The sequence below is a fragment of the Corapipo altera genome, unplaced genomic scaffold (assembly GCF_003945725.1).
Source record: "Corapipo altera isolate COAL_440 unplaced genomic scaffold, ASM394572v1 49, whole genome shotgun sequence".
Classification (NCBI taxonomy): domain Eukaryota; kingdom Metazoa; phylum Chordata; class Aves; order Passeriformes; family Pipridae; genus Corapipo; species Corapipo altera.
This window is the reverse complement of record NW_020884879.1, coordinates 17,563,985-17,585,768: the sequence shown is the minus strand read 5'-3', so window position 1 is coordinate 17,585,768 and position 21,784 is coordinate 17,563,985. Positions and strand designations below refer to the sequence as shown.

Below are 21,784 nucleotides of genomic sequence, written 5' to 3'. Positions count from 1 at the left end.
TGGCTTTAAGCTGAAGGAGGGCAAATTTAGTTTAGATATTAAGAAAAAATTCTTCACTGTGAAGGGGGTGAAGCACTGGAACAGGTTGCCCAGAGAAGTTGTGCATGTTCTATCCCTGGAAGTCTCCAAGGCCAGGCTGGACAGGCCTTGGAGCAGCCTGCTCTAGTGGACGGTGTCCCTGCCCATGGCAGTGGAGCTGTAACTAGATGATCTTTAAGGTCTCCCTTCCAACCCAGGCCATTCTATGATTCTGTGTTACTTCAGCTACGTAATTCATGCAACTATATGGAAAATTAACTGCCTGCCTTTACTTCTGACAACACAAAAGTGTGGCTGAGTTCTAATAAGAGAACTGACTTGCCAAAAATTCTAAGGGGGAGGATAACACAATTTGTTGGAAATAGAATTTCTCAAATTAACACAGTATCACCTTTTATGATATCATGAATTTAGTAACAGTACAGTAGTATTGCATTTCAAAGTCTGTGCAGTATTTGACTGTGTTCTACAGAGGATTCTAAAATATCATACCAAAAAATCAACACAATATAAACCACTGACACTCACAAAAAAAATCAAATATCTCAGGACATAACGTAAACAGGGAATCATCATCCAGCCATGTTGTCAGGATTTGATCCTTGTACTAGAACTACTTAGTTCGCTTGTAATACTTAGAAGGAAACATAAAAACATTATTTAGAAGTTTACAATAGTACAAAAATTAACTCCACAGACACCTCAAAAATGACACTTCCTCTTTCTCATTTTCAAATTATAAGACACTACATATCAATAAAAAGTATATGGACAAATCATCAATGACTGCAACTAAAATTCATAAAGTGTGCTCAATATCTTCTGCTTAAGGTGCATTTAAGAAGACAAATGTAATGCAAAAGCCTACTGATAGACAGTCAGAGTTATACCAGTACATACTACGAATTCTGCTGGTAGCATAGGCTGGAATCATGGAGTCCACTGTTAACTCCGGGTGCAGGATGCAGCCATGTGTGTAGGCATCCATAGGCAAGGAGTCTAAAAGCTCTCTATAGTGTTGCACCCTTGGATAATACATGCTCCCCTCTTCTGGTATTAATCTTGGTACTTCCTCTGCAATACAAAGTTGAAAATAAAGTTAAGAGAAGAAGAACCATGTAATTGACCAAAGTTCCCTCAGTGATGTTCAACTGGCACAGATGACACAGCCACAGTTAAGAAAGCTTCACTTGCTCCCCACCGCAACTCAATAGTGTTTTTGCAGCTCAGAGAAATGTATATACACATACTTCATTCTCAAATGTTTTAATAATTCCAATTCCTATGCAGTAACCCACATAAACACATATTTAAGAGGTGTTCAAATCAGAAAACCAGATTCAGCATCTGTTATGTTTTTCTAGGAATGGGCAACCATGACACACAACCCTATAGTGCTCTAACAGTAGGGCACAGCTGAGGTTCCAGGAAATTTTTAAGGCTGAAACATTACTATTGTTGTAATGCTTGCAAAAATTACAGTATAGGGATCCTACTGAAAGCATGGTTAGAAATATTCTGCACACCACTGAGTTTTACCCTGCCCTCGATCTACCTGGGCCCTGATTCCTCCTTTTTTGATTAAAGCCAGTATTAAATACAAATTATGTTCTCTCAACAATCAAGTTTTCTTCAGGCCTTAGAAATCGCAGCACTAATTCCCTGAAATACAAAATACTGCCATCTTCACACCTATAAAAAAATACAGCTTCCAAAATTGAAGTAGTTGGGGTTTTTTGGCAATACAGACACAAAGAAATTCAAAAACCTACATGTGATCACTTCTGAGGTTTCTCTTCCTACTCTTTTACCTTTTCACTTCATATTGGCTCCAAAAATAATTTGTTTATTTTACTTTCATTTTTCCACCCAAGATTATTCTGGAATTAAGCATGTTTCTTCTTATCTTACAGAGAATCTGGACCTGCCCGACAACCATAGTCATGTAGCTTTGTTCAACACTTTATTTTTCATGGCAGTGTCATCTCAGGGTTAGCACAGCACAGTGCTGCTGTCATTCCTGCCTTTCCATCCTTCCTGAAGGGTTAAGGACAACAGTGGTAGGTTTTACTTGAAAGGGTTGAGAAACTGCTGGAAGGCCTTCAGTTCATTTTAAAGGAACGTGTTTTCAGCCCCCACTGCCAACTATTAGGAGAGCCCATTTATATGTGAGACTCTAAGCATTTCTGTCCTGAGTGAACCTCCCCACAGCGATACAGAGCTGCCCCCAGCATTGCTAGCACGCTATGGGGCGAGGGGAAGGATCTCACACCGAAATGCCTGCGGGATTACCATCTACAAACGTCGCTTCCAGGTAATCAATAATCTGCGTTGCCTCACAAATGATGTTTTCCCCATGGATCAGGACAGGTACTTCTCCGGAGGAACTCAAGCGCATGAACCACGGCTCGTTGTGCTCGCTCAGCGGCAGGTTTACATCGTGCTCCTCGCACTTCAGCGCCTTCTCGGCTATTGCCAGCCGCACCTGCAAGGGCACCACGGCTCACCCCGGGGGCAGCACTCCCCGCACGGCCGAACCCGGCCCGCCTCGGCCGCAGCCACGGGCGCTTCCTCCCTCCGTCCCCCCCACCCGGCTCCCCCGCGGGCGGGCAGGGGCTCTCGGCACGGCGGGAGGGGCGATCCGGGGCCCGCAGGCCACCGCCCCGCGCCCCCGCCGCCCCCCTCACCTTCTGCGAGGAGAAGGACTGCGTCCAGTGGTACAGCACCAGCGGCGCCATGATAGGCTCGGCTGGGCTCGGCTCGGCTCGGCTGGGCCCGGCTCGGCCCGTGGCGCCGGGCGGGGCGGAGGCTGCGCGGGCAGGAGCGGCGGCCGGGCCCGCCCTGCGCCGGTCCGCTCCTGGAAATCAACAGAAGGGAATGCCCGGGGGATGCGGAGGACACCCCCTCTTCCCCCGCCGCACTGCTCGGAGAACGACCCTTCCTAAGGGGAAACCGCCCGCAAAGCCGTCTACAGCATCCCCTAGGGAAGCGCAGGAAGATGGATGCGCAAGTGGAAAAGGTCACATGGCAGGATTTTCCCTTTTGTATTTATTTGTTTATTTTCTTGAACGAGTGCTTCCACTATGAATTTCAGGGACATCGGCATCATGTGCTTGGGGAAGAAAAAAAATACTACCGGAAGACATACTGAATTGGACCCTGTGGGCATAGATCCTCTACTGTGAAATAAGTCATAGCAAGAAGGAACACTAAACTAAACAGTAAAGATTGAGAACAACGTCTTTTGCTTCCTGACGTGTTCTTTCAATCTCAAGAGAGAAGGTTTCTTAATTATTATTTTTTTCTAGACAAAATTATAAAATTGAACAGTTTTGCAAGGCTTTTTCCATTTCCCCTGTGTGAAGGTCCTTTCTGAAAAGCATTTGATAACAGTAGCTTCCATCATCAGAAAATGCTTCCTTTGTATCTTACACTGGAGATAGTTTAGAAGATGCAGTTGCTGATAGTATATCCATTAGACATTATCAGCATCATCAGGGAGATTTTAGCAAACTAAAAAGCACGGTGGGATTGCAAACTCCAGAATATTGTTCTCTTCATTCTGACTGCTCAATCCCCAGTAAAGGCAACTACTTCAGGCAAGCCTGATAACTCGCTCCCACGTGCAATTTCTATGTAACTGATGAACCCCACCAGTAGTATCCCGAAGACCTGAACCTACTATGTTGAGAGAGACATCCCAATAACAAGTACATTTAAGTTTAAGGGAAATTTTTACTAACGTTAAGCAAGGGAATGGATTTAAGTCACTGAAAGAGACAAGGTAATGGACAAATCTTATAAATAAAAAAGAGAAAAAACAAAAAGCCAGCTTCCAGCCCTGCACTGTTCATGTAAGTAGACCCAAGGGCAGCTCAATGCCTTCCCAGAGACTTCTCGGTGCTAGTCACAAACCAAAATAATCTCTTCAGAAGGTCAGGCATGACAAGAGGCTTCTCACAAATCCCAGCTGACAGCAGTCAATGTGTTACTGATGGTAAATCCTACATTTTTGGGCATTTAATTTAATTGGAATTCTTAGAAAGTTGGAGAATGTGCTTAGAACGGATAATAAGAATGCAGTTAATGGAATGAGATAAATACATTACAGCTGGATTTACTTCCCTTTAAGATACATGTCTAAGGTAAGAGTGCTGGAATATGCTTACATACACCAGGGCTTTAACCTGTGACTCAGTGACACATGGATATTCTAATGGGTTCCTGCCTAGGTTGCTATACAGCAGTTCCTCACAGCTAGATCTTACAATAACTCAAGGGAAGAAACTGGGATTTATTTATTTATTTATTTATATGCACTAGACACTCTTTCAGGTTTCTGTTTTGCTATTTTTTCATTTTATTTTATCAGTCATTTTATCAGTCACCACATAGACCACTACTCCAATTCTCTTGTTCCGCTAATTAATTTAATATCACACATAGACTTCTGAATTATGTTTTGTTACCTGGTTTAGCTGCCTAGAAAGGAAATGAAAGGTATCTATATTATAGTACAATAAAGAAAAAAGGACCAATGCAAACAATATTTCCTTCTTCAGACCTGTTCAGTAACAGAGCAGCTGGAATCATACTCAGATGTTTCTTCTTTCTGCAATCTAGTCATCTGTATTGCAATGAAATACAGAAAGGACACTGACCAGTTGGAGCAGGTTCTGAAGAGGGCCACCAAGACGATAAGGGTAATGGGGTACCTTTCCTATGAGGAAAGGCTAAGAGAATTGGGATTGTTCAGCCTGGAAAAGAGAAAGCTTAGGGGTGACCTAATTGCACCCTTCAGTACCTGAAGGGAACCTACAAGAAAGAAGGAGAGGGACTTTTCACAAGAGTGTGTAAAACATTTTACAAGAGCCTGTAAGACTTTTTACAAAGGCAAGACAAGGGGGACTGGATTCAAACTCAGAGTAGGTTTAGATTAGATATTAGGAAAAAATTCCTTACTTTGAGGGCAGTCAGGCAGTGGAACAGGCTGCCCAGAGAAGCTGTGGATGCCCCATCCCTGCCGGTGTTCAAGGACAGGCTGGATGGAGCTCTGAGCAACCTGGTCTAGTAGTGGTGTCCCTGCTCACGTTAGTGGGGCTGAAACAAGATGATCTTTAAGGTCACTTCCAACCCAGGCCATTCTATGATTCAGTGATAAATACCACCTGTAGGTCCATGTTAATAGTCCTGGCTTGCTGTCAACAGCTCAGCTGAAGGAGGGAGCGCCTGCCGCCGGGCTCCCCCCAGCCAGGCAGGCAGCTGTTCTCAAGCCTGACCACACGAGGCCTCCCTTTTCCAAATATACGATGCAAAGAACCTTCTCATTCCAGAGATTATGAAGAAGAAAAGGGGCTGATTCCTTTTCGTTCAGGACGAGCACCCACCCATCCCCCTATGTTTGTTCCCAAGCCCTTCTACCTCCTCATACCTGAAGAAAAGCAAGCAAAAGGGCCAAACTATGAAAAAGCTCACTCCACCCTGGACAACCTTGTTCCACATGCATTTACACAAAGCTTTACGCAACTGAAATTAAAGTCTCCATAAAGGCACCTTTAATGTGTATCTGTCATGAATACAAAAGCAGCACACAGCTGCAAATCTGACTGGCATCTTGCATCTGCAAGCAGCCCCCTAGCCCTGCCTGATAAAACATTTTTCCAACCACGTTGATGTTCTTGCCCTATTTCTCTACATGGCCTCTCTGGGGTCTGTACACGATTACAAAAATATATATATACGCAACTCCCTACAAGTGTCTTTTTAATTCACAAATTTTGACATCATGGAAAAAAAATAACATTAACAGCTAATACTAATAATTAAACAGTACAAAAATCAATCAGTTGTATAAATTGGGTCAAACATCTAGAAATCAGTATTCTGGTAATCAGTTTCTTTCTTTACTTCACCTTGCACTCCATGATATTGACAAGAAACATCCAGGCCAGATGTGTCATTAAAGTGATTGATGCAAGTAAAAAATTACTATTTATTTCTAAACAGATTTCGTTGTGCATATTGAAACTCAAGTTTGATTAGATTACAGGGGCAAAAAAATCTTTTTGCTTTTTTCTATGCAGCCAGAGCCATTATAGCTAAAAATTAACTGGATTCTGATTATGCATCATTAACAGATGCATTGGTTCAGTTCCAAGTGCAGAACTGACCTAATTGACAGTGATGAGGAGTTAATACTGGTTAGGAAAGTAAGACAGGTTCTGTTCTGGACCTTCTGTCATCAATAGTTATTGACTAAATTCCAGTGGCAGATGCTGCATTACTGTTGATGACATGAGTCAAAAGAACTTCGCATTGAATTCAGATACACAGCTGAGACTTAATATTGACACAAGAACTGTCTTTAATGTGACTGATGAATTAGATATGCAACTACTTAGAAACAGTGAGAGCAAAGATACATCTTGATAGTCCCAGCTGAGACTGTCTGTGCCCTAATTTAACTGCATATAAAACCATGGAGGGATGGCAATTCTAGATAACTGACGCATGTTCTCGAGAAATATAATTAATGAGCTACCATTTTACATCCAACAAAACCAACTTATAATAGAATTTATTTAGTCATTTTCAAAGTTACTTAACATATCATACTAGGTTTTATTCTGGGATTTCACCCCAAAATTCTTTCATGTTTTCTCTAAATACTATAGTCCAACCTGTTCCATGCAGGAGTTCCATACATAAACACTGCATAATAATTAATTTTTCTATATAAAATTCTTAAAAGTCTATTTCAAAATAGTTATTAGTGATTACAATATAACAAAAATATTCATTGTTCTAATGCTATATAAACTTCCATAGTTTTGATGACTGGAATAAATTTTCCTGAAATATAAGGCTTTTAAATCAAACACAGAAAGATACTTAATGTTTTTACATAAGGTGAAAAATGTGCAATTTCTTAGCTGTCAACCTTAAAATCTATATATTAACATTAAAGCTTTATCCAATCTATCACTCCTCAAGCTTTTATAGAAACAACATCTTCATTATAAAATCTAACATATCAGCCTAATTCAAAAGAACTAAATCATGGGTTTATAAACTTATCCATGTCTGCTGTCTCTGTGCATAGGTGTAATATGCTGACTCACGAACTCAGACCATTGCTGAGCTTTTAGGAACAATTCTGTATCATCCATCATCTGTATCATCACTTCACATGCTTCATCTTCCCACGCATTAACTTAGATGAGTAACCCACATGAGTGAAAGTTCTAGTAAAAGGTTCTCCTGTGCTCTGTACCTCTGTGCATAGCATCCAGGTGTTGATTTTTTTATACTGGTTTTAATCTAACAGTGATGACATTTTGTTTGCACAGGACTGTCTGGCACACTGGGTTTTGGCTGCCCATTAGAATTCACATATTACCACAACACAAAAAATGAATGTTAAAAATAGTACCTTCCATTGCCTGTGGTCAAAACCAGAGTGTACAACTTTGAGCTAGTGAAAAAGATTAGACAGACGCTGAAACAAAGTCCACCAAAGTTAGAGGGGTGATTTGTAGTGACTTCAGTGGGTCCTCTCTCAGTTCTTAAGCAGGTTCAAATTCTACATCGCACTGTAAAATATAAATATCCAGTAACTGGGATGACAACCAAACACAGAAAGACTTAAGGAAATTTAAGCGGTTAAGTACAATTTTGTAAATGTCCTCTGAAGCCTCATGCAGTATTTTCTCTGACTGGAAAACAATTTTAAAAGATCCTTCCTGAAAAATTATAGAAATCAGATTCTTTCCATCCCTAAAACAAACCCAAAGTTTAATAATTTTCAAAAATTTCTAAAAATCTCTGTGAAAACTTTAAGTTAATTCGCAAGGAAGTTTAAACTAAACATTTAATCTTTTTCCAGCCAACTTTAAAGCATAATCATGCACTTCCAAACATTTTCATTGACAAGTAAAAAAAATAGCTGCCACTAAGGAAGCATTAATCATTAAGACAACACAGAAATATAGTTCTCATTTAAATAAGGAAATTGTTATTTCTTCAGCCTTAATTCTTGATGTTTGCTCATTACCTTTCTGCAGGCTGGACTAAATAACCAAACATGAACAGGCAAAATATTTCAATTAGCTTCCCTGAAATCTCACTTCATGAGGTAATCAGAAAAATAAAAGTGCTTTGAAAAGCTTAGGTCACCCCCTGTCCCAAAGCACCTTGTCCCAGCACAGCAGCAGGGATGAAGGTTGTTCTATCCTGGCCTATCTGCAGGCTCCACACCACCCCAGAAAAATCACGGGGACTGTCTTGGTAACCCAGCTCACGTATTCTCAGGGAGGGATAGGGGCCTTAAGTGTGGGTAGAATATTTTCTCTTGCTAACATCTTTTCCCCCAACCTAAATCACGTAATTTATGCATGAGTATTGCATTGTCTTTTCAAAGAATAGTACAGCAGAAACAAAAAGGAATTTATAGTGGCCCATTATGATATATCAATTTATTGTATTTACTGAATTTTGAAAAACTGAAGAAATTTTCAATAAGTTCTACTTCTCACAACATCTGTATAAGCCAACTGGAATTTTCATTCCTCATATTTCCCAGTGGAGGGCCCTCCATATGCATGACTTCCTGTACCAGCTCTCATTTCTACGCTTGACAAAGGGAGACTCAGCATTCCTGATGGAAGTTACACAACTTCCATCCTCTCCAGAGAGACATCAGAATACTATTTTATTAGGTCTTCAGACAGATTTAAATAACTTCTCCTGCTTTTCTTCAAATTAACAAAATTGCTACTCTGTGTTTGATTGATAATTGTTCTTTGAGTTTTCCAGCCTCTTGGCATGTGTTGATGAAAAAGCCCAAAAGAATTGGACTGTTAGTTGACAACAATTCATAACTCCCTAATTTGAGTTCTGACTGAAAGAGACTCCACTTTAAATTACTATTTTATTCTCTACTCTTCTTTCTCAACTATGGTATAGGTGTTTAAGAGTAAATCACTATTTATGGTTTAGGTGTCCTGAATACCAAGAATGGTCAAACTCCCTTGTTTTGGAGAAAAAAGTATGTTGTGGCACCCAGGTATTTCAAATGAAGTTAACTCCAACACAAGTAATGATAATTCAAGAAACTGAGATTCTTTGACTTGATTGTTACAAACTATCTATGCTACTTAAAACCTTAAATTTTCAATGCTTGAAATAACAGCAGAATGTAAAACAGCTGCACAAATTCATTATCAAATATCATGCAAACACAACATTCACCTAACTCCCCCTGTAAGCAAGACCTTCATTTGTGAAAGTATAAATAGGACAAGATACAGTTTTGGGCAGCAATAGATCTGGGCACCGAATTGCTGTCTATGTTCTTTTGGCACTGACTGAAACATGCTGGCATGATTTTTTCTCAACTGCATAACGTCACTCACAAATAGAGAACAAATTCCAGAGCTACTGCTCTGAAAGCATACTTCTCTCTTCACATTTAAAGAAATGTCAATGAGATTTTCTAAAGAAAAAGAGGCAGTATATTAGTGCCAGCTGAAGGCAGTAATACTTGCTATTTGACATTTACTGAGTTATCTGAGAAAAAAAAAAGCACTATACAGAGAAAGGGATGAATTTAAATCCTGTGTGTGTAACTGATACAAATGAAAGTATGAAGTTGTCTCCATGCCCTGTGCAAGTGCAAGGGAGAAGTGAGGGCAGCAGGCGATGGTATGTGTCTGAAATAACAAACCCTTTCCACTAACACCCTGGCTAATGCACCGGTGTGGAGGCAAAGCCAGAGGAGAGAAGCTGCAGAAGCTGAACTGAGCTTTTCAAATTTTACAGAGACGCGCAAACTGGAGTGGGGGTGGAGGAGGATGCAATGCCTTGGCTTAATTCCTGTACCATCCTGTCAAGTCCAGTGGTCAGAACACAAAAGCAGTATTTGACCGGTGTGTTACAGTCCTCAGAGAAAAATAAAAGCATAGAAGCTATATTAATACAAGTTAATAAAGCTTAGAAGCTATATTAATACAAGTTAATATGAACAGAGCTTAGGGACAAGGAAGTGAGAACATTCTCTTGGCCCAGAGGGGATAATCTATCTTTTCGAGATGAAGAAATTAGCAGGTTTTTTTCTTGGCCTTGAATAATTAAATTTTTCCCTCTTACATGTTAGATAGGTCACTGCCACAGACTTTCAAGGCTATCTTACTTTATTTCAATATACTGCACAAAGTGAGAAATAACTGGAACTGGAAAAAACTTTTTAAATCTCAGCCTCTCTCTGACTTCACTTTACAATACATTTGTATCTTGGTGCAGTGTTTTAAAACTGTGATTAAATTTGTATTCCCCCTAAACTGCATTTTGTTTGAACTCCTGGCTTGTGATCCCGTTTCCCCTGGTTTTCTTGATGTCAGCTTCTTCACTGCCGGCAGAAGATCCCTCCGAACCACAGCTGCATTTGTAAATGTTTCATCAAAGGCTCTGAACGTCTGGTAACCAGCAGACCTGGTGGGTGCTACGAATGTGATCTGGGTCTATCTCGGGGAAGAACAGCATGACCATATTTACTGCTGATGCTATTCTGGGGGCTGTATGACGTGCTTCTCCCCTCTGGCTGAGCAACACTTGCCCATTTGTCTTTCAACACTCACTCCAAGCATGACAGGATAAAATAAAACAAAATTTACTGGTAGCAAGCTTACTTGCATATTGAAGACTTCCATTTTAACAACCTGATCACACAAACACAGTCTTATTTCAATAATCACGTTAAACAATTTGTACTCTAGGTAGATCAGATTCCTAGGTTACATTAAAAAAAAATAAGATAAATAAAAACTACCTCATAAAATAATTCAAATTAGCATGGGGGCACAAGTTTATTTGTCCCCATAAATGAAATCTTAACTAAGGATGGTGGCAACACAGTAGTTACAGATCTGCACAACAGCTCCAAATGTGGACATCATCTGTGTCTCCCAAAAACTGTGAAAATAGGTGGGAAAATACTGCACTTCTTGAAGCAATCATGCACATAGGATCACCTCTTCCAAAATCAGGCAAGTAGTTTACAAACTGAAACTTACTCAGTAGCCAGCAGAATGAGCCAGGCACTTCCAGTGATTGATTAAACCCAACCTAGTGTAAGATCTGTGCAAGACTTTGTAAGAGAAAGGAGAAAAAAAAAAAAGAAAAAAATGAAAAACCCAACAAAATTTCAGATTAAAATCACATGCACATTTTCACATTTCAAGTGTTATCATTTTGCCAATATTAATATATTTTTTTTTAAATCTATGTATATGCCACTGATACCATATGGCACAGAAAAGATCACTTTTTTCTTCTATTAAGCCTATACAAATAAATCTTCAGCACTAAAACTGGATACTGAAATTTTGAGTAGGAAAATCCTGATGTAATAAATTTTAAAAAATGGCTACCATTTTAAAAATATTTCATTTGGCTCAATCTTTCAAATATGCAACCAGCTGTTAAAGATTAAATCTGATTAAAAGTTTTATAAGACAAAAAAACTGCAGTCTCAAACACACAAAACCAAAACCATATCCCTTTATATATGAAAATAAAACTGCAACCCCCAGCTTTTAACTTCAGCATGTTGTATCACAGAACCATAGTCCTCCAGCTCTATTAAATTCTTGTTTTCATGGCAGAACCTCATAGAAGCAAAAATAGCAGACAGATAACTGTGTGTGAATTAATAAAATTTTTGCAGTGTTATCATACGAAACAAGGGAATTTCAAAATTAATTTTAGTTCTCAAATCAGCTGAAAAAAAGTTTGTACCTAACATAGCCAAATATCATGCAGATTAATGCCACTGACAAATTTTAAAATTAATAACCTAAAACACAAACTAAGGCAATCTCCACAATGGACTTCACAGCACTGTTGATTTTAGGCATACCTACAAGTGAAAGATTTAATGATAAATACATGCCTAACTAAATACAAATGATTATTCTGTAAGTCAATTATATTTTTTAGGCATTCAGACATAATAGAACGTCATATAATAGTTTTCCAAATACACCGTATTATCAGGAAGTGTAGTGGGTTAACATACACTTTGTGATTACAGGAGATACTGTCATAGAAGAGGTATTTTTATATTTGGTATGAATCTTAAATGCCACTGTTACATGCTGAATATACAGTATAGCTGGGTTACAAAAACTTAAGTAATGGATACTTTTTTATACAGGACCTTTTGTACAAGATCATAAGCTTCTACATAAAGGGAATTTATTTACTATGAGAACTGCAGTTACTAAAGGATGATACTTTGAAAAAGTGCACTAGGAAACCTGGGTTAGACTCCATATCTAAAATGACATGTTTTCTACTAAAAAAAGACAAGATTACTTTTAAACAAAACTAAGGCTCAAAACTCTCCCAGTCACATGGTTTCTCTTTAGAAAAAAATAATGCAAATACTAATTTGTCCAATGTCTTTCTTGTACTTGCCAGAAGCAGAGATATACATAATTTATTCACATGCAGAGCTCCAAACACGATTTCACATGACTTCACCAAAATAAGAGCATAAAAACTGTACTGCACCTGCAGAATACAGAGAGAATCACCCAAAATTCTGCACTGGTGGTTGTGCCTTCCAAAGAGCAGAATCTAATCTTTAAGCTGAAATAGAAAACTATTTTGTAGCAACATGATATTACATTAAGTGCATTTGCTAAGAAAGTCAGTTTTCAAGATGCAAAAGGGGCTGATACTGTAATCCACATGGTGAACGGGTTTCTTCATCATATAAAAATATCATGACATTATGTTATGAGCACTTAAAAAGCCAACAGAACAGAAGCAAGTCAAGAATAAATGAAATCTCATACCAGCTGGGAGGTTTAAATCATTTGTTAGGCTGATTATGATGCACTAACCCTTGCTATATTTTTTCATGTAAAATTAAAATACATTCAGGTGTTTGACTTGTGTGTTAACTGTGGTGAGAACAATTTTCTTCCCTGGGACAAATATTCCTGGATAAGCAGAAGAAACTTATCAATAGAAGAAACTTATCAATAGTGTGCACTTATTAACTCAGGCATAACAAGCATCTGTTTGTCTTTTACTGTTTTATCAAAAATCAGTTAGAGTAAGCCGCATTATCCTCACCAAAGTTTAAGCAGATTGAGGGAGTGGCTTTCTATTAATGGTCTTTGCAGTGTAGCCTGCTTAGCCCCATAGTAGTGTCCTCTAAAGCTCAATTCCTCTATTGCAGACTTTGTTAATAGAAACCTATCTCAGAAGTGACTACAGTGTGCATGAAAGTATCCATATTATATTCATCATCAAAGAGCAAAACCCTCAGCGTTTGCATCTCTGGTAGCATTTGCCTTTTCTACATCATCATCTGAAAGAAAATCCCAAAACATTGTCATAATTAGAATGATAATGATTTTCAATTAATTTCACAAATGGATTCAGTCAGAAGAACAGTTAACCAATTTTGTGAGGTATAAGAAGCACCAACACTAATTCATTGGTGAAAGGCAACAGCTGCTTGTTCTGCTTCAGCACGGCAAAACAGGAGTGTGACAGCCATAGCCAGCAACATGTTTTTTAAAATTATAAACATTATATCTATTTGCTATTTAAACATTAATTGATCATCTTTAAATTAAAAAAAAAAAAAAAGCATTTCCATTTTTATAAGAAAAAAAAAGAAGTCACAAGACAGACCTCATGTTAAGACAAAATTAGGTATGGATACAGACTGATATATGGCCTCATCCCTGTGTCTGATAAAATCTGCCTGATGAAATCAAGACAGATTATAAGGAACTGCAAGGTCCAGGGAGCAGCTAGAGAGGTGTGATCCCTATAGAAGTTAGCACAGATCTTGAGGTGCACTCACCATTGCAAAGGTATCCCAGTGTGACCACAGACTCCTGGTCTTCTTCACTGGAGTCAGGAGAGGGAAACAGTGGAGCTGGGACTGTCTGCCAGAGAAGGAATTCTCTCTGTGAAGGTCTGCAATCACTGGTGATGAAAATGCTAACTAATGAAGGAGGATTTTCAATGAATAGGTGGCCTAAGGCATGGCAAAAGGCCTAGATTTCTGGGAAGATATAAGTGCCTCTCAATAGAGGTATTCAGAAAAATAGCACCACGGTGAGTACAAAGGCTGCTGAACTTCTTTTTCCTACGCTATTAAAGCAGCATGGATGAAAATTATTTAACCCACTAGCTAGTTTACATGAAAATTACCAGAGGAATTAAGATCTCAAAAGTATGACATTCCTACAATTTGAAACAAAGGAAAGCCACAAAATACACATCCAGGCAGAAAAGAGATGCTTTGCACACCACTAACAAATACTAAACAACTCCTATTCTTACCTGTTGGGAGAGCTAATACAAACCCTCCAAACAATTAGAAAAGCTTCAATCAGGTCTTGGACCTCCTCAGGCACCTGGAAAATCTGTTGGACATGGCAATGCAGGACTCTAGAGCTTTGGGTCTTGCTGCTAGTTAGTTCTTCAAAGTACAGAACAGAGTGAAGATGGGGGACTTCAACGACAAAGGGACCTGTTGGGAAGGTACTACAGGGTCATTACAGTATAGAAACATAGAATCATAGAGAGGTTTGGGTATTAAGGGGCCTCAAAATCATCTCGTTCCAAGCACCCTGCCATGTGCAGGGGGACATCTTCCACTAGACCAGATTGGTCACAGCCTGATCCAACCTGGCCTTGAACATTTCCAGGGACTGGGCATCCACAAACTCTTTGGGCAACCTGTTCTGGTGCCTCACCACCCTCAAAGTAAAGAATTTTTTCCTAATATCTAGTGTAAACCTACTCTCTTTCAGATTTCTTTGAAATCATTCCCCATTGTCCTATCACTACATGCCCTTTTAAACAGTCTCTCTCCATGTTTCTTGTAGGTTCCCTTTCAGGTACTGGAAGACCCTTGTACAGGGAAAAGTTTTGTAACCAAGCAGAAAAGTGACTACATCAAATCTGGAATATCTTTTAGTTTTAATCAATGCGGGGTAAACTGACTGAAAACATAAGACTAAGGGCAACTTGGGTGAAAGATTATGAGAAAATATTACTTGTAATTCCTAGAAAAAGAGAATAGAATTAAAACCAAAAAAGGTGAACAGTAAAGCTGTCAGCTTTTCTGTCTGCTTTCAATTGCATTAGGGCAATTGTTTGTATAGATGCTCTGCAAACAGAGCAAAGGATTCAGCTTTAAGAGAAAAATAAAAATAAATCTTTTTGCTGGATTATTTTTAAGCTGGATTGGTTCCCTGATCCAAATCACAGCTCAATGAAGAAACAGTTGTGCTGGCAGCACAGACGGCTGGGGGCATGAGAATATCTCAAGCCAGTGTCAGCCAAGACTGCCCTGTAAAAACCACAAACTTAAGATTTGCTCTCCACTAGGTTATAATTTATTAAAAACTCCAAAGAGAGCAATCCATTTTCTTAAAGAAATAATGTGAAGGGCATAAACACAGACTACCTTGATGAGAAGAGAGAAAGAGTATCACAAGATGAACGACTGAATTGAGAGCTCTTCAATGATCCTGAAACACTAGAAGGAAGTATACACAAGTAAAAAGTAGGTCAAATTACTAAAGGATGAATTTTAGGGAAGAATGAAAGTATGTAGGAGCAAAATCAGAAAGGTCAAATCACAAAATGAATCTTGGTTAGGACCAGAAAAGGAAACTGAGACAGCCCTGGAGGAGGAGGATGAGGAGGGCAAAGGGAAAGGCTGTACCCCGGCTCAGCGGGGAGGGAAAGCTTTCAGATGCACCAGTGAGATCAGCTTTCACTAAAAGATACTATGTATTTTGATTTCAGCAAAGCTGCTGATGTTCATTAAAGGTGATCGAGGCAAAGCTGTAAGAGACTACACATTGTTTACAGTTACTAAGTAATATTATTAAATATTAAGTCCCATGCCTGAAGGATGTATGAAATGCTAAATCTGTACCAAATCCTTTAATATTCAATGTGTTCATTAATAACTTTGATCTTGGAAGAGTTCAGTTATTGTATATGCGAATGTGCAAACTCAAAAACGCAGGAGGACCTGCAACATGGGATTAAAATTAAAATTAACTTGGGAACATAATTTTATGGAGGGAAAAAGAGTGTGCTAGTGAAAAACTGCTGAGTGAAACTCAACTTCACTAATACAAAGGTGGAAGCAACTATGCAAACAATATTCTGTGGGAAAGGATTAGGATGACAGCAAATCATGCACTGAAGATGAGCTGTTACACATCATCTTGTTGTGTGGAGGAGATTAGAATCATCACACTGCTGATTCCTGGCACGAGTGTAAAAGAATAATGTCATTTGGGAGTCATACAAAATTATGCTACTTTAATATGACACAATATTAACCAAATAGTGTGTTTTGTTTTCGAAACCAGAAAAATTAGCAACTACATAACATACATGGAGAAAGTCCAGACAACAGCAACTGTGACAGTCATGAGGTCTAGGAGAAAATAATGAAAGACAGAACCTGCTTGGTCTAAAGAAAAAACTCAAGCAAGACAACACAAACCATCTTCAGACTTAAGAATTTGCTGCAAAAAGGAAAGCCATAAACCTTTCCCATCTTCCCTGAGAAAGCAACACTTGAGCTGCAGCAGCTGCAGAATTCCTATCACCATTCAGGAAAACCTTGCTGGGAATAAATCTGATTTTGTAGATCTTTTCCACCTGTATAATTTGAGTGCTAATTTAGGGCAATCATTATGATATGACACTTTTCTTCAAATCAAGTGTTATAAAATCAAACACATTTCGAGTTAGGTTTTTTTAAGTGGATTAAGGTATTGTGATGCACTTGGTTTTGTTTTGTAGACATATATAAAAAAACCAAAACAACCAACAACACAACTGTAAATGCTGACAAGATCCAGAAACAATATTTTTTTCACCATTATAAATTATCCTAATACCTTTATACATTAAAAAACCCATAATCATTCCAATACACTGTATTGTATTTGTATGGAGAGTACTGTCACTCTTAAAATTACTTCAGAGACAAAGGTGATCAACATAAATGCTACATTTCCTTAAAAAAAACCCAAAAAGCTGCATTTTTATTTAAAATCTAATTCAATTGCTTGGAACAATGCTGAAAATAAAAGTCTGGGTACAGAACATACTCATTTTGTTTTCAAGCTAGAAAAGTATCTGTATTTTTGTTTTTATAAGCTTTATCAGCACTTTTGCAAAGAAAATAATAACTGTATTCACTGAGTAAGCATAATATCTCTGGAATTAAATATACTGTCTTACTGGCTAGTTCGCAGCTTCAATTGTAAGGTAGAACTGACACTTACTGATGCATCTAGGAGAGCAGATTCATAGCACAACATTTCTCAAATATTTAAGCAAATTTTTTGCAAAAAAAAAATCCCATAGAATTATTATTTCCATATTTACACTACCTTATGTGGATTTACAGTATATTAGGAAAAAGTGTTATGTTCCTGTTCTAGAAGTCAGACAACATTATCTGCGTTAAAGTTATACAGAACTATATTTATAAACTTTAATTTAGAATCCAGACATAAAAATAGGCATAAAAGTTGTGGCTGCTCATATGGAGCCAGGAAAGACCTATTTGCCTTTGAAATTTCTACACTGTGGCTTCTGTACTACCTTTACTTCTCTATTTCTGCCTCCCACACAGCAGTCCTGTTTGTGAGCTCCTCCAATACAATGTGTGCAGCTCATGGAGCTCATCAGTTAAGCATCCTGCCTCCATTCTGCAGAGCACTTGAGAACATTCTTCAGAGCTTGCTTTATTTGAGCAGAGATATCTTGCAGATGTTTAATTTAAAGCTCATGTGTAGTCTCACTGAAGTAAATGGGATTACTGAAGTACTTAAAGTAATTCCCTGCTGAATCAGGCTTTTATGGGTAAGAATAAATGTGCCTAATTTTTATTCATGCATCAGATATCTATAGACTAATAGTTTAAACTCAGCAGTTTTGTATCCAGTTAATGTTAAATCTCTGGAGTTAGTGTGTCTTCACCTGCTGCATCTACCATCCCTATACCAAGGACCTTTTTACATAAAACCCCGCAGCACAGTTTTTGCATACATACTGTGTCACCAGGCATTCGTGTTTTGTATATATACAGTGTTATCAGACCTAGTGCTGTGACGACTTCTTTGTAAATGATAAATAAACTGCACCTGGCCCTCGTATTTTCTAAGTGTTACATGTATGAAAGACTTCAGAAAAGAACTGTTATAATGTAGATTAAAAAATAGCAGAAGCAATTCTATTTATTTTGGACAAAAGAGATAAACTCATTCATAGACCTATAACTGCTTACTTCCTGTATCTATGGAGTTGTAGAATAATTTTTAACTTAATTCTGGGCAGAAGGAAAGGAAACAAAATCTGTGGATCTAAGGTATTTATCACATACATGCTAAAGATTGCATATCAACAATACTTACACCGCAGCCAGAAGGAAACACATATTGGCATGAACTAAAGTTGAGGCTTGTCAATGCAAAATCTGTCAGAAAAAAAACCACCAAAAAACCCCAAATAATAAATCTACAACCTTATCAGCAATGAGACACCTGTGACATCTTACATCATCAAGACCTGGCTAACTGATGCTAAGAGTTCTCTGCAAAGCACTTTTATTCTCACATCAATCAAAATTTAAATTTTCAGCAGGGAATAAGAAAAGGCTGTCAGTGACGAATTCATCTTGCCATCAAGTGTCAAGTTCATTTAAATTGATTACTTCATTTTAATGAATACACCTGAAAATATAAACCACATGCAAAATTACCACTGATTTTAGCATCATTTGCAGATCACTAAAAAAGGAGCCACTGACACATGTGTGATAACACAAGAAAAATAATACAATTCCCTCCTAAAATTTTCACTGTTTCATCTCTGGCCTATCTGATCTCATTGATTCATCTAATCTAATATTAAAACCTGTAAAATTTAAACCAAGGGGGTAAAACAAAGGACTAATAGGCAGATGCCTATTTCATTTATGCAACAATACAACATCTACTGTACAGATGTAAGGACTTAAGGCAGCCCCAATTAGTTACAGGTTTGGGATACCATAATAGACATTAGATCAATAGCTTTAGGGATAAACAATTTATCATCAAGTAACACTACAGAGACACATATGCATCAGGAGTGCAATTACTCAGGTAATTACAACAGCAAATCCAATTATTCACTAGTATAACTACTGAGGTGGAAACGACAGCAAATCCAGTAATTCACTGATACTGATACTCAGGTTGGTAAAGGACTTGCACAACCGTGATTATTGTCCAGGCCGTTAGGCAGCAGGACATGGCTGCTTCTTCAAAGAAGCAGCTCAGATTCACAGAGGGGCTAAGACAATCTCATACTCCCTCAAGAGGCTACCTCTTCCACTGCCAAGTTGCAGAAGCACTGTCTGGACTTGCTAACCTGTCATCACTCTCCACCTCTGCTCCCCTCTGTGCTGGTTGTGTCCCTGCTATGCACAGGGTGTCTTGTAAGGGAATAGTGGCTTTACACCTCTGTTGTGCACACAGCATCCAGAAACACCATGTAAAGCAATAGTAGCCCCCCAACAGATAAACCCAATGCTCAACAGCTCCAGTTCAAGCGCGACAACTCATGTATTTCATAAAAACCTCTTATATAATAACATGCAGTTATAAACAGACCTCAACAACTAGTTAATTGTATGCCAGTATCAGTTATTTTGCATGCTGACTTCCAACAGGTAGTTACCCACACCCATAGAAAATATCTCCCTCTTCCGAAATTCTGTTGGAACGTGACAGGGCTTTGTGTCAGAAGAAAGAAACCAGAAAAGAGAGACTATTAGAGTGAAAATAGTAAACTCCTCAAAGCATACATGTTATGACAACTATTGCTTCCAATCTTTTTCTTGAGTAAGAAATGCAAGACATGTAGGGCACAAAACCTGATGAGGTCAAGCAATACTCAGAGGATGCCGTACCACATCTTATTCAGCAATCCCACCCACTGCAACATTTTCATACTTCCCCTCCATTCTCAATAATGGCTTTCCAAAACTCTCAAATTACAGTGAAGGTCTCACTACTCAACTTCAGAACACTATACAGCCTTGTCCAAAGATATGTTAAAGACTGCATGCCTGTGCTATAGAAACAACATTCCTGTATGGTTTTCTACACTCTAAAACTATGGAATAAAATTCCCTGGGGAAAAAAGGGGCATTGAAAGCTTCCCCATCTTCTCATGGACAAGGCACAGGTCTTTGATGGTGTCTTTTTTTCTTTGTACGTATGTGTCCAAATACATGTGCAGAGTCTTCTACCTATGCATGTTCAACCAGAATTAGAAATCCTCTTATTGGAACAGAAACAAGGCTTTATAGCACACACTTCTGACGATGAGAAAAGATGACGGAGGCACCTATCAGTTATGGTGCTCAACTCTCCCCTAGAAAGAGTAGAGATACTTTGGCACTGAACTGTGTAAGCATGGCATAAAAATGTACACAGAACAATGTGCTGTGAAGCACAAAGCTTGAAAATTTTAACTTCAATGGATATGTTTAGTATGTGCAATATTTTAATTTCGTTTAGGTTTAAGTCAAAACTGCTTATAACTGGGCTGAATTCTGCATAGATTTCTGAAGCTTAACTGTTTCAACTTCTGATGTCTTTTGTTCAAATCCTTCATTTACAATTATGTTTCTGGTTTTACTCATTACTCCTAACATAGCTATTGCTATTTCTCCATGTTTCCAAATCATCTGTGTCCAGATAGTACCACTCTCCATGACTGACAAGGATAATTCATGCTTTTAACAAAACCCCCACTGATGAGGAACGTTTTATTTCAGATTTTCTTCCAGTCCTGGATTGTAACTGTGAAAGAACAGAAAGCTAAGATGCCCTATGACAGGAGCTTTCAATCCACTCCACTATTCTGTCTGCTGTTTCTACTCTTCCATGTTTCTCCTGTCATTCGCCCTTATATTTCTACCTGATTATCAAATATCTGGCAAAGGAGGACTTGGCAGGATTTAGCACCCTTCAGTCACCTGTCGGCCGTGAGGCTGATGGTATAATGAGAATGACTTATGAAGTTCCCAGCAGCCTCGATACCATCCAAGTTCCTTTTACCCCTCATTTCTCCACCCGTGGAACACGGTGAGCTCCACGTGTGGTTTGGAAAAGGGACAAACCACAGCTCGGCTCTGCCCTGCACGAACAACTTCAGCTGAAAGCAAATGAAGACTCACAAGTAGCACTCGAAAGCCCTCTGATTTTGCCTACGTTGCAGGTGCAGCTGCAACCTGTTCGGGAACCCGCGGGGCGGGCAGCGCCGAGGAAGGGCAGGGCAGGGCAGGGCAGCGCAGCTGGAGCGCGGAGTCACCGCTGCCCCCCGAGCACCGCGGGGGCCCCGGCGCGGTTTGCGCGCTCCCGGTCTCGCCCCGCCCCGGGACACGCGCGTCCCCGACCACCGGGGGGCACCTTTTCCCGGGAACGAAGGGCACACGGAGACCTCCCCCGGGGGCAGCCGCCTCTGCCCGGTCGCTCCCGGGGGAAGAGTCCCTCTAGGTGCGGCGGCAGCCAGCGTAGCCCCCGGCCCGCCCCAGGGGCGCGCACCTGCCCCGCGGCAGCGGCGGCGGCCGCACCGGGGGCGGAACCGGGCGGGCGCGGAGGGGCGGGCGGGGAGGAGCGGGGGG

The 21,784-nt window shown here is 39.4% G+C and overlaps 1 protein-coding gene across 2 annotated transcripts in view; it reads right to left on the bottom strand.

Moving 5' to 3' along the window:
- The window catches only part of GDAP1 (ganglioside induced differentiation associated protein 1), a 32,587-nt gene that overhangs the window by 9,970 nt on the left and 833 nt on the right, over positions 1-21,784 (bottom strand). The window contains exons 1-3 of one of the 2 annotated variants that reach the window (XM_027638934.1): positions 2,727-3,275; positions 2,332-2,524; positions 940-1,113 (exon numbers count right to left, since the gene is read on the bottom strand). In XM_027638934.1, the coding sequence (XP_027494735.1) occupies positions 940-1,113; positions 2,332-2,524; positions 2,727-2,777 (418 nt within the window). In that variant the 5' untranslated portion in view covers positions 2,778-3,275. Of the gene's footprint in view, positions 1-939; positions 1,114-2,331; positions 2,525-2,726; positions 3,276-21,784 lie in introns of those variants that run through there. The other variant, XM_027638935.1, reaches the window with a different exon arrangement.